This window comes from Gossypium arboreum, chromosome 5 (assembly GCF_025698485.1).
Source record: "Gossypium arboreum isolate Shixiya-1 chromosome 5, ASM2569848v2, whole genome shotgun sequence".
In the NCBI taxonomy this organism is placed as follows: Eukaryota; Viridiplantae; Streptophyta; class Magnoliopsida; order Malvales; family Malvaceae; genus Gossypium; species Gossypium arboreum.
Genome location: NC_069074.1, coordinates 4,406,727 through 4,422,287, shown reverse-complemented (window position 1 = coordinate 4,422,287; position 15,561 = coordinate 4,406,727). Strand labels below are relative to the sequence as shown.

The following is a 15,561-nucleotide window of genomic DNA, read 5'->3' as shown; positions in this document are numbered from 1 at the left end:
TGATGATTCAATCAATGTTATTGTCCTTTTTTTTTTCTTTTATTGTAATTGTTGTGCCCTATTTTGGGTAAGCACAAATTTTAGAAGTGAAATTGGTATAATAACTTTATTAGAGAATACCTATTACAATTAACAATATTAGTGAAATGAGTACGTGTTTGTTAACAAAAAAACAGACGAGCCTGCATTCAGTAGAGCAGTAGGTATATATAGTAATGGAAGTGGGTGGCGACAACTAATTTGCCAAAGATGTTGAAAGCCAATCTGGCTAAAGACCAAAGAAATATGGTTGAAAAGGTCAAAATTTCCCAATTTATGGGCAGGTTGGATGAACCAGATAAATATGGTTTTTAACACCCGATATGCGTGTATTGCGATATTGACGCTCCATTGTCCTTTGGTTCTTGTTTCCCAAACCAACAAAACAAACCAACTTATCTTTGTTTGTCCTCTTCTTCTTCTTCTTCATATACAACAACTCTTCTGAGTATCAAATCATTTCAATCATTTGTTCCCATCCCAAGACTTTGGTTTCATCATCAAGGTGCTAACCCCGTCTTTCTCCCGTTCTTCATCTTCATTTATGTATAGATATTTTTGCATTTGTGAATGAGGGTGGCAGGGATAGCCATACTTTTCTTGGTTTCCTGAGATTAGAAGTGAAATATACCATACATTCTAGTCTTGGAAATTTTATTGGGAATGGCGTGCTGTTCTTTTTCATTCTTAAACACGTGTATGTATGTATAAATATTACTCAACTTTGAATTTTTGTGAATATATATATATTCTCAAACTGAAGGCAACACGAAATAAGTCCTCGTACTATTATATGTGCATGTATATGAGATTCAGCAAGATGCTCTGCTACATCTTCCTTTTGGGTCAAGTTTTTTTCTTTTTTTTGTATGTATATTTATATTTGGTAATAATGCAGGACTGATGGCCACCACAAGAAGAGAAACTAGTACTCCGGTGAAAGAGAAGAGGGGTACTTCCCCTTTAAATTCAAAGCCTTCTCCAAGAAAAGCCACTTCCTCTTCCTCAACTGCTTCCGATTCCACTGAAAAACAATTGCCAAACTATCTCAAGCCTACGAAGAGTTCACGCACTGATGCTGCACTCAAGAATTTAAAGAAACCGGGGGCCGAAGACCCTTCCCAAAGTCCAAGTGTTATGAGAAGAAGATCTTTTGATAGGCCTCCCTCAGCTGCTCGAGCTCACAAGGCACTGATCTCTCCTGTTCGACAAAAATCAGCATCAGCATCAACATCAACATCCCCATCTTTTTCTTCTAAATCTGCTACTGCACCCAAGGCACCTTTGGAAAGGGTTGCCAAAAAGGCAATTGCTGCAGCCAAACCACACACGCAGACGTTATCTTCGTCTAGGAGGGCCCCTAATACCACTACCTCTGCTACTACTAGAACTAGTAGGAGTAAGAGGGGAACTTCTACTCCTCCTCCGACTTCAATGAAACCTCCAAGTAGTCCCGATAGAAAGGAAGCTCAGTCTCCCGAAACCAAGCATGAAAATAAGGAAAATGTGGACCATCAAGTTGAGCCTGAGGAGGTTGTGAAAGATGATGAGGATGAGATGTATGATACCAATTTACCAAAAGCTGAAGAGACTGCCAATGCGGATGCCTTGGATGTAGATACTAATACTCAAGTCACAAGTGATGCCGATGAAGGAGGACAAGATACGGCAGATTTTTCTAATGCAGTTTCACAAGAACATAATGAGACTGAGACAGAGCCTGAGACTGAGCCCGAGCCTCAGAGTCCGTCTGAGCATGAGCATGAGCCTAAGCCTGAAAAGGTGGAAGATAAGGTTGAGGAAGGAAAACCTGATCATACTCAACATGATTGTGGGGATAAGGAAAACCACAGCCAAGAGGAGATCATTGCTGGTGCAGATCCCCAGCAGGAAAAGACTCCTCTTGAGGACCAGGAGGTGAAAACCGAAACTGAACATGGAGAAGAAAATGCAACTAACGAGGTTGTTGCTGCTACTAAAGAAACTGAAGAAGAACAAGAAGAAAAGCAACCAGAAAGCAGGCAGGAGGATGCTGATGAAGGTAACCAGCCGCAAGGCCTTGAATCCATTAAAGAAAAAATGGTTAAAGAATTAGACGCAGAGCCAGAGAAAGAGCAAAAGGCAGAGATAGAGGCAGAGCCAGAGGCAGACCAAAAGGCAGAGACGGAGGCACAGCAAAAGACAGAGACACAGGTAGAACAAAAGACAGATACAGAGGCAGAGCAAAAGACAGAGACAGAGGCAGAGAAAAAGACAGAGCCAAAGGCAGAGGCAAAGCAAAAGGCGGGGACGGAGGTAGCAAATGTTGCCGCCAAAAGCCAAGTGCAAGGGAAGAAGGAACCTGCAACACCGTACAATGATGTGATCGAGGAGACAGCCAGTAAGCTAGTAGCTGAAAAGAGGAGGAACAAGGTGAGAGAACTAGTTGGTGCATTTGAGAATGTCATAGATAAAGAAACTACTAACGCCAAATGAAGTCAATTTCGTCCAAACAACAGAAGTCATATAAATTATCTTAACTATTCCCTGAGTTTCACTCACATGCGTGAACCCTTTGTATACCATAGCTTATACATTTCTCATCATCATCATCATCATCTACATCTACATCACGTGGAGAAATGAGATTGTTGTTTATTTTATTTACAATTTTCTTCTTCTAATTTTTCCCTTATTCTCTTGGTTCTTCTAAACAACAGCAAGTAGAAAGAACTTGGAAAGACTTTGATGTATGATCTAAATGGCTAGGCTTTTTTGGTCAATGTAGTAAATGATGATAATTACAACCCAAACTTGCCAAAGCTTAATAAGCACGACACACTTTAAGTCGTACATAATAGATACATTTCACATTCGGCAGTTTGGTGGAACAGTCCAATTACACGGTGAAAAGGATTCCTGTTCAATTAGCCAAAACTTTTACATGCATTAAGGTGATCTCAGCTTAGCTACTCATATTTGCCAAAACTTTATTTACAGAAAAAAGTGGAATGATAATAAAAGGCATCATCAAAACATTGTTAAACTTCTACGAACAGTGTGCTTTTGTTTCAACCCCTCTGGCACAGGCGCCACAAGGTTATGTAATTGTTCAGCTGTAAAAACACCGACTGCCCTAGACCCATGCGTGGTACCATTCAAGTTGCTGTGTTTTACAACAATAACCATTTTATACTTCTTTTTCAAAACTAGATCAACTACATGACCAATACTAGTAGTCGTTGTAACACAAGGAGGTGGACTTCTCATCATTGCTGAAAGTGGGGCATTCATCTGCACAGGATCACGAAGGATTGAATCGCTCACGATCAACAGAAGTTTCAGATGAATTAAGCCAATCATAAATTTCATACGGTTCATCAGTCATCACCCCAACATAAGTACTAGACAGAAATATGTTTCATATATTTGTAATCATGCATGACAATGCAGCAAGATGAATAATCGAACAAAATCAAGAAAGTCATCAAATGGGGTTAAAAATACCAATGATGTTTTCATTAGATAGCAGCATGCGTGGAAGTACCTCACAACAATCCTCGCGGTGTAACAGCCCAATGCAGATGCCCCAGTCATCTATAATAGGCACAACTGGCTCTCTATATAAGCGCATTACGACTTTCTTCAACTCCAAAGAGCCAGGGAGCGGCCTAACTGTTTCCAATGGCAACATGATGCGCTCAATGGGATTACCTGGCAACACCTGGACATTGGAAATCTTGTCATTCAATGTAAAAGAAATACAGTTTATGAGGACTTGGCATATTGAAACTGCCAATTGCAGTCACCATCCAGTTAGCTCATCCAAACCAGTTGCAATTATATTAGCCAAAAATTGTCTCACACTTATATATGCAAATCACCCCTAATAGAACTTGAAACTTTCTCTTTCTACAGCTCAAAATGAACTGGAAGAGACCATGTACCTGCGGAAGTAAGTAAGGACTGAGCATAGATTTGTTAAATCCCAGAAGAACCTCTATACGCAAAGCCACCTGCATAGAATAAGTAAATTGGAGGTGAACATGTTAGACAAACAGCATAACTAACATCTTTTAAGGGAAAAAATTGTTTCAAGGTAAAGGATCAGTCATCAAAGATATAAGAACTTTTGAAGGCAACATCAAATTACATTAGATGAAATCCAGATTAACCCCATCAAACTAAAAAAACATGAGAATGGGAAGAGCATAACTCTTTGTTCAAATGGGAACTAGGGTATTTCAACATATTGTCATCCATTTCAAATATCTTATATCTTCAATGGGTCAGATAAGCCTAAGCTGCTGTATCTCCTGTTGTCCTTAGTGTATCTGTGCAATCATCAAAAGTAAGAATTAAATCCATACCATGCCTCCACGACTCGTCCATGATATACACTTCCATCTGTTAATAATTTTTGTAAGATTTTCCACAGCTGCATCAATCTGACAGAAAAGGGGAAAATATTAGAACTTAATACTTCCAAGCTTTAGAATTCTCTTTATTCTTTATATGGGACAGCCTCGAGTGTAGAAACAAAACCTAAGAAAGTAGTTTAGTGAAGTTGTAAGAAGAGGCATTGTTTTACTGTGTTAGTTCATGTGGTACATGCAGATGAGAGATAATTACTCCTAATAAGTTTTTGAGCCATGCATCGCAATGCCTACTATCATGTGTAGATGAACCGAGTACCTGTCCATTATTTAAAGCAGACTCCATAAGAAGATGATCAGCTTCTTGTTGAGCAGCCAGCGAGATGGTTCCAGCAGAATCTGGCCACAAACGCTCATGCAGATTTTTAACCATATTGTAGTCCCCCCAATCAGCAAAAGCACGCATCATGGAGAGATAAAGGTGAGGCTTTGGCCTCAAGTCCACATTTGCACCAGCCTGCTTTAATATTTCTCCAAATATGCAAAGAGCACCTGGGTTTTTGTTTATAAATTAACATTCACAAGTTATTAGTCAGGTAAGCCTCATCTGCAAAATAGTTTTATATGAGCTTCAGCATGTTAATGCAGAAGCTTACTCAAACATCAGAAATTTAGTGCATACATTGTTTACATGGTTCTGAGTGCAACCTTAATAAAAGTTATAGTCAAAATATCGGGATACAGAAATTTAAATTTGCATTGGAGTTGCATTCACTCTGGATACTTAACGCATGTTTCATGCAAATGTAATCAGTATAAGATGTAAAATTTTAGGTCTGATCCTAGACATAATTAGATACAATTATGACCTATTGCACATTCAGAAACAATATCAACAACATACCTTTAATTGAACCGCAATTTAGCATGGCATCAACCATTGCAGTAAATGCAGTACGATCAATAAACAAATCATGACAAGATTTCATCTCCAACACAATCTTCTGAACTGAATGGAGATCCTTAGCATGACCAAAACCCTACACAGATATAAAGTAAAGGGGGAAATTCTTTCATTAACTTTTTGGTCATATGTGTGCAATATACTTATTTCAAGTGGATTCACAAGAAAAAAGAGGAAGGCCTCAGAAATACAATAAGGTTTACTGATTAAGATGTAGACTATTAACTGCTTTCCATCCATCTCATAGGGAACTTTGCAATATTAACATTCTCATATTTAACAAAACCTTCAACATTTAAAAGTTTGAAACATAAAGTGCTCATTTATTTAATTGCTTATACCTAAATAAATACAAGACTAACTCACCATCAATAGTGTAGTGTAAGTAATGACATCTGGGTAAAGATCTGAACAGCATAACCGCTGTGCTTTATCCTGAAAAGTTTATCAAGAATAAAAAATTAGGTTAACTAGGAAGTTCCCATGATTATTCTTATTACTTGTATGTGGGAGGCTCCCCTTCATTACTTTTCTATTCATTACTATCAGATGCAAGTTTAATCACTGGCCATAAGTATGGCTTACACAATTCGTGAGTGGATCCTACACATATGAATGATAATAACAAGCATTCGGAAGTAAGACAAAAAAATAAAACAATAATGGACCAAATCTCAATCATCAAATAAGTGTCTGACCTTCATTTCCTTAAAAAAACGCATTGCAGCTTCTAAATTTTCTGCCTTGACACATGCAAAGATGAGAGTATTGTATGTCAGCCTATCAGGCTCCAGGCCAAGTAGTTGTATTTCTTCATGCAGGTTAATAGCTGCCTGTGGACACCCTGTGTTTATGCATCCCTGAGAGAGTTTAGAGGAGAGAAAAGGATGGCAAACATAAATTAATCTTCAAGAATAGATATCTTAACTAACAAGCAAAGGACCATGAGTAAACTTTGAGAGAAGGGTGGGGAGGAATCAATCTCTTAAATTCATCTCTTTGCAGATCTATAGGCCAGGTAAAGAATTAAGAACCTTCATTAGCAAATTGTAAGTCAATATTGAAGAACTCCCTCCTTCACGAAGAAGAAAGCCAAAGCGTGCAAGAAGACCATTAGCACGGCGAAGGTCTCCTGCACTAAAGCAGATTATGTATAACATTATCAGTAATGCCGAAGTTGTTGCTTACAATAATATATTTTTTAACTAACAAGCATAAGAGTAACATGTTGAGTTCTCAAAAGAAAAAAATGTTGAAACATATATTCAGCACTATAATACTCAACTATATAAACATCCTCCTTTGATTGAATGTTTAAGCCCGAATAATTAAGCCCATCCACTCCCATGCAAGTGCTAACATGAATAGTCATAAGTAATCCTGCTGTATAAAATGCTTTCAGAAATCATGCTAAGACCCAATGACGAATTTATCTGGTAGTCCAGCGCTTTCGTCATTCACAAACAAATAGACACACTTCTGATGATAAAATTATTTTATTATAATACTACCCGCAAGATTGATTTCAAATTCATCCCAAGATTTCTATAGATTAAAGAAAAGAACCCCCCCCCCCCCCCACAGAATGAGAAAAGGCTTTAGGGGACTTGTAACACTGACCTGCTTCAATTAAAGCATCCAAAAGACCGTAGATAAGCTGTGTTGACAATTTTGGCTTGCCTGCAGCAGTGCCCTTTTCCACTGACTCGAGTAATTGGAATGCGTCATCAATTCTTCGAGCTCGACCTAACCCCTTTACACAAAGTTAACAGCTAAGATTCAAAATCTAATATATTAACCGCTACCAAAATTTTCAGTGACAAAATAAATAAAATGAGTCAGAATTGTTTGGTTTATCATCCCCTCCCCCCCCCCCCCAAAAAAAAAAAGTACCCTCAGTAGTGTAGCATAGGTAACAGTATCAACGCCGCAACTGTGGGGTTCAGTCATTTGGTGAAAAATGTTGAGAGCCAAATCAACATCTCCACAATGAACGCAAGCCTCCATCACCGCGTTCATCACGATAGTGTTCAATTTCCCGTATTCTCTCTTCGCATTCTCTATTTCCTCCAAAATCTGCAATCCACCCGAGTTTAACAATAATGAGTTCCAACGCAACAGTACGTTTAACAGAAGGGAGCCAAAAAAAAAAAACAGCTGACCTGATGCAGCTGCCTGCGGCGAGTGAGTTGGACGATGCGAGAGGTGAGACGTTTGAGATTAGGATGTTTTGAGGGAGAGAAAGTCCTTGGCAAACGACGTCGAGTTGGCCCGGAAGAAGAAAAAGATGATGAAGAAGACGATAAAATATTAGAATGTTGAAAGGGTTTAGAATTAGATGGTAAGGGGAAGATAGCGTGGAGGTGAGGCATTGTTTGGCGCGGCAATCCATCAGCCAGAGGCAGCCATGCAATCGCAAATGATTCGCAAACAAGCCGAGCCAGAAAAAGAGAGATATCTATCTACAAGTAGAAGGGACTGGTACCAGCACTTGGATTCATCTAAATCTAAATGGTCCGACCTGCAAATGGATAATGTGAGTGCCTAAGTGCAGGAGTTCGTAACAAATTCATTGGTGTTTGAGATAGTGGTATACATCTGCTTGGGCCAACTCACCCTCTTTTCTGGTGCCCATTTTCTGGCCCACGTTCCAAAATACACCTATTTCCAACATTCCGACAACTGCAAGAAATGTATAATTTTTCTACTTACCAATTTATAGCAGTATTATAAAATTTTCAATTATTTAGTAAGCTAACAGATATCAATCTAATTAAAATTAATAAAAATCAAATAATTTATGCCTTGTTACACTTTTTTTTCGGTAACATGTCTTTTACTTAAAATATTAATTAATTCTCCATTTTTGGACTACCTATCTTTTAATTATTAGTTTATTACAATATTCCTTTCCAAAAGAAACATGAATGAATATACTGAATTCTATCTACTATATAATTCTTTTTCAATTTTCCAACAAGTGCGCTGGTTTCGACTTTCCCCAACATTTTATTTTATTTTATTTACAAATTTGAGAAAAGAAATGATAATATTATTTTTAATAATTTTATTATATGTTCTAGTCATATTTGTATTTTGATACTATGTTTAGAATTAATAATAGTCTTCCTCATCTCATAAATAGGAAAATAATAAAGTTCGATTGCACTCAAACTCATATTTTTTGTATCGACAATAATACTTATACCAATTAATAATGAATGACAACATTGATCTTTATATTAATATATATGATAATTTTATGGCTATATCGTCAACATTTTAGTTAGTTATTATATCTAAAATAATTATATATATATTGGTGTTTGGTATGAGATGATCACCAGAAAAATATGGTGATCAACACATAGCAAATGGATACTTTGTTTGCGGTAAGTACTCATTGATGTTAGGTGATAGTGATATTAGATGAATGAGTGTGAAGGTTATCTAATACCCATATAAAAGTATTGAAAAAACTTTTATCACAGTGCAAAATAAAACTCCGAATGAATTAATAACTTGATTTCTCTTACAATTATTTTTATTTTATATTTCAAATTAATACCATAAAAAATACTATAAAACATAATAATATTTTATTTTTAGTAATATATTACTCGAGCATATTTACTTTTACGCAATTAATAACATCACGTGAATATATATTGCCACAACATCAGAATAATTAGATATGTTTAAATACGTACCAAAATATAAGCCGTCCATTGATCTTTTTACTGTTTCGCCTTTTTTGGTACTTGAAGAAATAAAACAAATTTAGGTCTAATCAATCAATATTATATTTATAATTCCATCTAAAAAGCAAGAAAAGTGAATTAATTTCATTGAAAATAATAAAAAGATCAGTTTAATGATGAACCCACTTTTGCAGACTCGACGTTTTTTGTTGATTTATTTTAAGTTAATATTGTTAATTACGCTATATACTGCTTAAAGTTAAAAAAAAAATTGTTAATTACAATATAATGCTTTCATTTCATGCTTTTTCAGTTTTATTCCATTTATGCTTGAGGAAAAAAGTAGCCGTAGCATAGCTGTGCAGGCGAATTCCAAATGAAAAAGCAGCTAAAGTTGAAATTGTATTATGTAGACACAGATTCACTGAAGAGATTATTTAATGTTATAATTAAGCCTACTTGTTTAATCAATCACCCAATCTCACCCAACACCACCAAATTTACTGTAGGAAGTGACTTGATTTGATTAATTAAATCATTTTTCATTTTGGCTAATATAAATTAGCTTAAACCCATGGCAATTATGTACCTATTACGTTAATATGATTTGGTTTAGACAAATCCCAAAGTATACCAACCGATATTCTTCAACTCTACTTCTACGTAGTGATTGACGGGTGTTATTATTGTTGATAGCTGTTTCCAAGGGATTGGATGACACGTGGCCTCTATTTATTTAACACCCAAATTAAAACGGCACCTTCCTACCCATCGACAGACTACCACATACACACACTGTAGAGAAATATCCAACTTCTTTCTTTTTTCCTCTTGGTTCAAAGTTTTAAATTTCAGCTCCTACATCTCTATCTTTATTATATTAGGCAACGCACAGGATAATTGAATTTTGTCAAAGCTCCGGTTACCGGCCGGCGGCATATGTTCGTCTCCTAGTGTAGGTTACGTCATTCGTGTGAAAATTTTAAAGTTTAGTAATTCTTTTTGTTTTGTTTAATCCAACGGGTCTTTTGGTTTTCGGATTTGCTGGATTTTGGCTACGCTTCTCCTAATATTCCGGTTTCCAGAAGCCAACCACTCAACAGACGCACAAACCAACCAAAACGAATCAAAATCTCCCCTTTATTTTCTTTTTCTTCCACAAATATGGTAAAGAGGGAACCAACAAAATAGTTCAACTCCAAACAGCTTGACAAGTTCGCTCTGTAAAATTAGCTACGTACAGTCAACACTTTCCCCCTAATTACGCTTCCTTTTTATGTAAAAATTATTTCTCTCTCTCTATCTATCTCTATGTGCTTGTGTATATATATAGATATGGAGTGACCATGGTCTAACGAAATTCCTCGACTTCTCTTCTGCTTATTAGCTCTAGTCTACGCCCAGAGGTTCAAAGATTTTATGGCTGTTTCCAAGTCTTCCTCGGGCAAGCAAGAAAACGACCGTGATCAAGAATATCACAAGAAATCGGAGCCGTTGATTCCAGGGCTACCCGACGAGATCGCAGAGCTTTGTCTTCTTCATCTGCCATATCCATACCAATCGTTGGCACGTTCAGTATGTTGCTCATGGAACAGGACCATAACCGACCCTGGCTTCCTTCTCTCCCGGAGATCCTTATCGCTTTCTCTGCCTTATCTGTTCGTTTTCGCTTTTCATAACTCAACGGCCAGGATACAATGGCAAGCTTTTGACCCGCGATCAGGCCGTTGGTTTATATTACCTCCCATGCCTTGTCCCAAGTCTGTGTTCCCACCGGGGTTTGCTTGTACTTCGATTCCACGTCAAGGCCAGCTCTACGTTTTAGGTGGTATGCGTTCAGACACACAAACTTCCATCAACACAACGGTCGTCTACACTACATCCACAAATCAATGGTCCATAGCGTCTCCCATGGTGACCCCACGGTCGTTCTTCGCTGCGGGGAATGTTAATGGCAAGATCATTGCCGTCGGTGGAAGTGGGGCCGAGTATAATGATTCCATCACCTCTGTAGAGTGCTATGATCCACGGAAGGACACGTGGGAACACGTTGCTAAAATGCGCGTGGGATTGGCCAGGTATGATTCGGCTGTGGTGGGGAGCAAGTTGTACGTGACAGAGGGGTGGACGTGGCCTTTCCTGTTTTCGCCAAGAGGAAGTGTTTACGACCTGGAGAATGACACGTGGCAGGAGATGAAGGACGGGATGAAAGAAGGTTGGACCGGGGTGAGTGTGGTTGTGGGCGACAGGCTGTTTGTCATTTCAGAATACGCTGATTGCCCGATGAAGGTATATGTTCCTGATCGTGACGCGTGGCAGTACGTAGGTGGTGATAAATTTCCACGTGAGGCAATGCAGAGGCCATTCGCCGTGAGTGGAGTGGAAGGGAGAATCTACGTGGTGTCAAGTGGGCTAAACGTGGCAATAGGGACACCAATCGAGGGACAAAACGGGGAGTTCATAGCGAAGTGGGAGGTGGTGGCTGCCCCAATGGCTTTCCACGACTTCTCCCCTTTGAGTTGCCAAGTGCTTTATGCCTAGAAATCCCTCTTTCATACAAAATGCTACCTATAACTGTAAGGCAGTGGAGTTTTACACTTTTTACATGTGCTCTTTTTTACGTGTAAATTGTTCATGTTCCCGGAGGAATATAAGAGCTGGTTTACAAATCCTTTTATTTTATGCAGTGACAGATCCAAGTGTTTGGGATTTTGTATTTGTTATATATTTATTTTAGTGAATTATTTATTATCTTTTTTCACAATTCGAGAGAAGAAGGTTCCGTTCCTTCCCTTTATGAACTATGAACAGAATTGTTCAAGGCTAAATATATGATCGATTTTGATTTACTATAATCAAGCCTTCTGTAGTATTTAAGAGGAGAAAGCTATGGTTTTGGAACGTCGAGAATCAAAACCAAGAGGTATGCAAAACAGCCTGGTTTGATATATTCTTCGATTGAATTTGAGCTTTTGGGAAATTTCAGTTTTTCTCTATTCAAGTTCTGCTTTTGTTGTTAATTGATTGCTGAATTCCAACAACCAAGCTTTTGAAACTAGTCTGCCATTTGATTGCAGGATCTTCGAGTTCAATTTGGCAGGAGATCCTTCAGAAATTATCAATACTGGCCTTTATTGGATGACATCTCTGTCTGACAGACAAGCATCGTAAAATAAATGCTGCAGGGTGCAGCCAGCTAAGATGGTACTACGATTCAAACAAAGCAAAACGGAGTGCTCCATTTCACTGCTTAAAAACTCAAAAAGGACTGCTCCATTTCACTTCCTTCGGATTCTTTTCAAAAACTGACTCAAAAGCTCAGATCAAATTTTTTTAAGAAAATAACCTGTTTTACAATTTTCGCTGACACTCCAAAAGAGTTAATTTTTTGTGCTACCATTGTCTCTAACGACACTAGGCACCAGTATGTATTTTTCTTTGTGCTGCCAAGATCAATATATTGATAGACCTTCTATAAGATATCGATACTTGATCCAATAATATTTTGTTTTTTACTAAAAAAATAAAACCTCAAATTTAAGAAAATGTAAAACAAAAAGAACAAATTTTTCAGTTTTTAAAAAACCCATCTTCTTCAGTGCCCTTTAACCCTCCTCATCAAAGCTTCCACCACCTCCCTCCCTGAACCCCAATTCCACCATCTTCTGCACCTCAATCTCCATCATCAATAACCCAACACCACTATCAATAATCTATACCCATAACCAATAAAACCCCACCGAACTAGGAAACCATAGCCCAAAAATAGCAAATATATATATAGCAATAAATAAAGAGAATAAGAAACTAAATCTGAGTTTTGAGATGAAATTATTTTGGCGTGGATGATGGTTATCTTTTGAAATGATGATGATGATGGTGAGTTAAGAGAGACATGAAGCTGATACGGTAATGGTGATGAAAATCGAAGAAGATGGAAATCTGGGAACAGGATTTTTTAAATGAAAATTTGAGAGGAACTTTGTTTTTCCAGAATTTTGTTTTTGAATTTTAAGGGTTTTTTCACCATTACTAAAGCTAAAAAATTATCAAAAGTAAACCTAAGTATCCAGACTTTCTGTTTCGTATCGATATCGATTGGAGTTTAATATTATGTCGCCAGACAGTCTGGCGAAAGAAAAAAATAGATATTGGTGTCGACAGAAACAATTGTGCCACCAAAAAAAGAAGATAGAGTGCCCCCACTGGAAATGATGGCACCGGTGAACAGAAGAACAAACAGTTCTTTCTTGTAAGATTTTGGTCTTGAGTCATTTTCGTAATTAAATATTTTTTTAGTTAATTTTGAAAAAGAGCCACTTCCATTTTAAGTACCAATTAGAGCATCTTCCCTTCCCTGCAATTTCATGACCTACTCATTACCTACAGTTCTGTCTTTGACCAAATAATTGAAATATAATTGAACTGAAAAAGGCAAGTTACCTAGAAAAAAGCATCCAGCTATGTGGTTATTTGCCAATCAATATCTCCCTGTTCAATATACAGACACTGAGACTAACTTTACAGAAAGCTCCAATGCGGCAATGCCATCTCGTCTCTAAAAAGTTGCCCTCCATTATAGCCTTCCGGGTCCTAAACCAATAATATATGATAGGATTTAGTAGACAAACCAGCTGAGACCATCAAGATCTAAACAACACCATCGTTCAATTCACGGCAGTGAAGAAAAGAAGAAGATGTCTAACAATGTCAAAAAAATATCCTCTCGAAAGCAGACGATGCAGAGGATGTGTTGGGTGTTTGTGTGGGAAAAAGATGTGAGGATCAGATATAGGCAACCTCAACCAGGGGCCTGTCCCTACTGTGGAGGGATGCTCCAGGCTATGAATATAAAAACTCATTGGAAGTTTTGCTTTTTGCCCGTCTTTTTCTGGAAGAAGAGGAAGATCTATTGCAGCACGTGCGCAAAATAGTTTGCTGATCCTGTCACCAACTTTTGTTTGCAACTGACCCGGCATGCTGCAAAGCTTCTATGGCTTCTCTATCCTTGTAGTTGCCAGGCGTTTAGCGTAAATCTTTTCTTTGAAAGCTTTAAGTTGATTTTGGTATTTGAAATGTATCTGTGTGATGGGTTTTTCTTTTGTCGAAGATGGTGTTTGAAAGCTTTGCTTGATGTTGGATCTTGCTAGTTTCTTATGACGAGGTGTTTATAATCTATGTTACAAGGTTTTGGGATTCTCTGGATATATTGGGTTAAGTAAAAAGTATGGACTTCTAATGGAATTGTTACTTGCTGAGATTATATTGTTCTTCCCCTGGTTTTCTAATATCAATGAAGATAAATTATTGACAGAGCCAAAAAAAAAAAAAAAAACTTGAACGAGTAACTTACAGCATATGTAATATATTATTAACAATGAATGACAAGAACGATTAGGTCTCAATTTATAGTCTATACGGCTAGCGCACATCCACAAGTTTGTGTTGCGGTGGCAGTCGAGCACGATAATTTTATCTATGTTTTCGTGCTTGCCTGAGTTCCAGCCAAAACCATTTCAACTTAGAAAGGCTTCTGCCCCATCACATTCCCATGGGGATCATAGTTACACGAGATTAATGTATCGCCGGTTCCGCACACGACTTTTGCACAACCAACCTTCAAGCTGTTTCTCCATATTATTTGAGTATAATGCAGGCACTCTTTATTTTTTCTGCAACTATTAGTTTTACGGTTGTAGTTCCTTTTCTCTGCTGCCCAAACTGTCACTGCATCCCTCGGTTTCCAATCCTTGCCGCTGCCCCAGAAGAGGTTCTCCCCGTAATTGCTATTCGAATGAATCAGAAAACAATCTCCTTGTCTCTTATGTGCCCACCAGGAAGCATAATTTGCCAGCTTTTTGCTCCATTTGAGAGGAGGGAGCCCACGCTCTGCTCTTAACTTGTTGTGAGGTATCAGATACTGTTGAATTCCCCTATTAGAAGTTGCTTTAAGCAACCGTCTGGAAGAAACATCGTCGGCTGAGTATGATAAAGATAATGAAACGAGCGAAGAAAGGAGAAGGAAGCCTCCTAGTAGACCACATGAAAACTTGGTTCTCATCTCTATAGATTTGAGTTAGAAAGGCTTTTGATTTGATGAGTAAGTTGATTGGAGATCATAAGTTATATATGTATATATACTTGCATGGTAGATTTGTGTGAACAATAACATAACATGTATTTAAGGAATCAAGTCACATGATAGGAAAAGCAAGTTGCAATAGATTTGAGGTGTATAACATGCGTTGGAATATGGAATAGAGGTTTGGTTTTGACTTTTAACTAACATAAAGACTTCTAAATTCTAATCATTGTTAGCTAATGATTAAGTTCAACCAACATCTTTCATCATCAGGCAAAAGAATGTCATACAAGATGAACATGGTAAGCAAATGTCAAATACCAAAGCACATGGCAAATTGAAGAGACTTTGTCACTGAAATACTTTAGCTGCAAAAGGCCTTTTTGATTGACACGTGAAACCATGTGAATCAGTTGTGAA

The 15,561-nt window shown here is 37.7% G+C and overlaps 4 protein-coding genes across 6 annotated transcripts; 2 read left to right on the top strand and 2 right to left on the bottom strand.

The window, feature by feature from the left end:
• Positions 1 to 372: 372 nt before the first annotated feature.
• LOC108470615 (uncharacterized) lies at positions 373 to 2,688 on the top strand. 2 transcript variants are annotated; one of them, XM_017771975.2, is made up of 2 exons: positions 373 to 544; positions 938 to 2,688. In XM_017771975.2, the coding sequence occupies exon 2, from the start codon at positions 943 to 945 to the stop codon at positions 2,512 to 2,514; it is 1,572 nt and encodes a 523-aa protein (XP_017627464.1). In that variant the 5' UTR covers positions 373 to 544; positions 938 to 942; the 3' UTR covers positions 2,515 to 2,688. The 2 variants fall into 2 exon arrangements, with proteins under 2 accessions (XP_017627464.1, XP_052884212.1); XM_053028252.1 differs by lacking the exon at positions 373 to 544 and adding an exon at positions 566 to 736.
• Positions 2,689 to 3,007: 319 nt separating this feature from the next.
• On the bottom strand, positions 3,008 to 7,974 carry LOC108470614 (pentatricopeptide repeat-containing protein At5g10690). Its single transcript, XM_017771974.2, has 12 exons — positions 7,521 to 7,974; positions 7,252 to 7,434; positions 6,979 to 7,111; positions 6,393 to 6,490; positions 6,057 to 6,218; positions 5,725 to 5,793; positions 5,299 to 5,434; positions 4,714 to 4,946; positions 4,389 to 4,466; positions 3,966 to 4,034; positions 3,566 to 3,742; positions 3,008 to 3,312 (listed from the first exon to the last, which is right to left on the bottom strand). The coding sequence occupies exons 1-12, from the start codon at positions 7,728 to 7,730 to the stop codon at positions 3,049 to 3,051; spliced, it is 1,812 nt and encodes a 603-aa protein (XP_017627463.1). The 5' UTR covers positions 7,731 to 7,974; the 3' UTR covers positions 3,008 to 3,048.
• A 1,823-nt stretch (positions 7,975 to 9,797) lies between these two features.
• On the top strand, positions 9,798 to 14,322 carry LOC108470480 (F-box protein AFR). 2 transcript variants are annotated; one of them, XM_053028253.1, is made up of 3 exons: positions 9,798 to 10,014; positions 10,447 to 11,982; positions 12,137 to 14,322. In XM_053028253.1, the coding sequence occupies exon 2, from the start codon at positions 10,479 to 10,481 to the stop codon at positions 11,598 to 11,600; it is 1,122 nt and encodes a 373-aa protein (XP_052884213.1). In that variant the 5' UTR covers positions 9,798 to 10,014; positions 10,447 to 10,478; the 3' UTR covers positions 11,601 to 11,982; positions 12,137 to 14,322. The 2 variants fall into 2 exon arrangements, with proteins under 2 accessions (XP_052884213.1, XP_017627293.1); XM_017771804.2 differs by having other exon boundaries at positions 9,798 to 10,337.
• On the bottom strand, positions 13,695 to 15,333 carry LOC108472580 (pathogenesis-related protein PRB1-3-like). The gene has a single exon (XM_017774124.2). The coding sequence runs from the start codon at positions 15,118 to 15,120 to the stop codon at positions 14,581 to 14,583; it is 540 nt and encodes a 179-aa protein (XP_017629613.1). The 5' UTR covers positions 15,121 to 15,333; the 3' UTR covers positions 13,695 to 14,580.
• Positions 15,334 to 15,561: the final 228 nt, after the last annotated feature.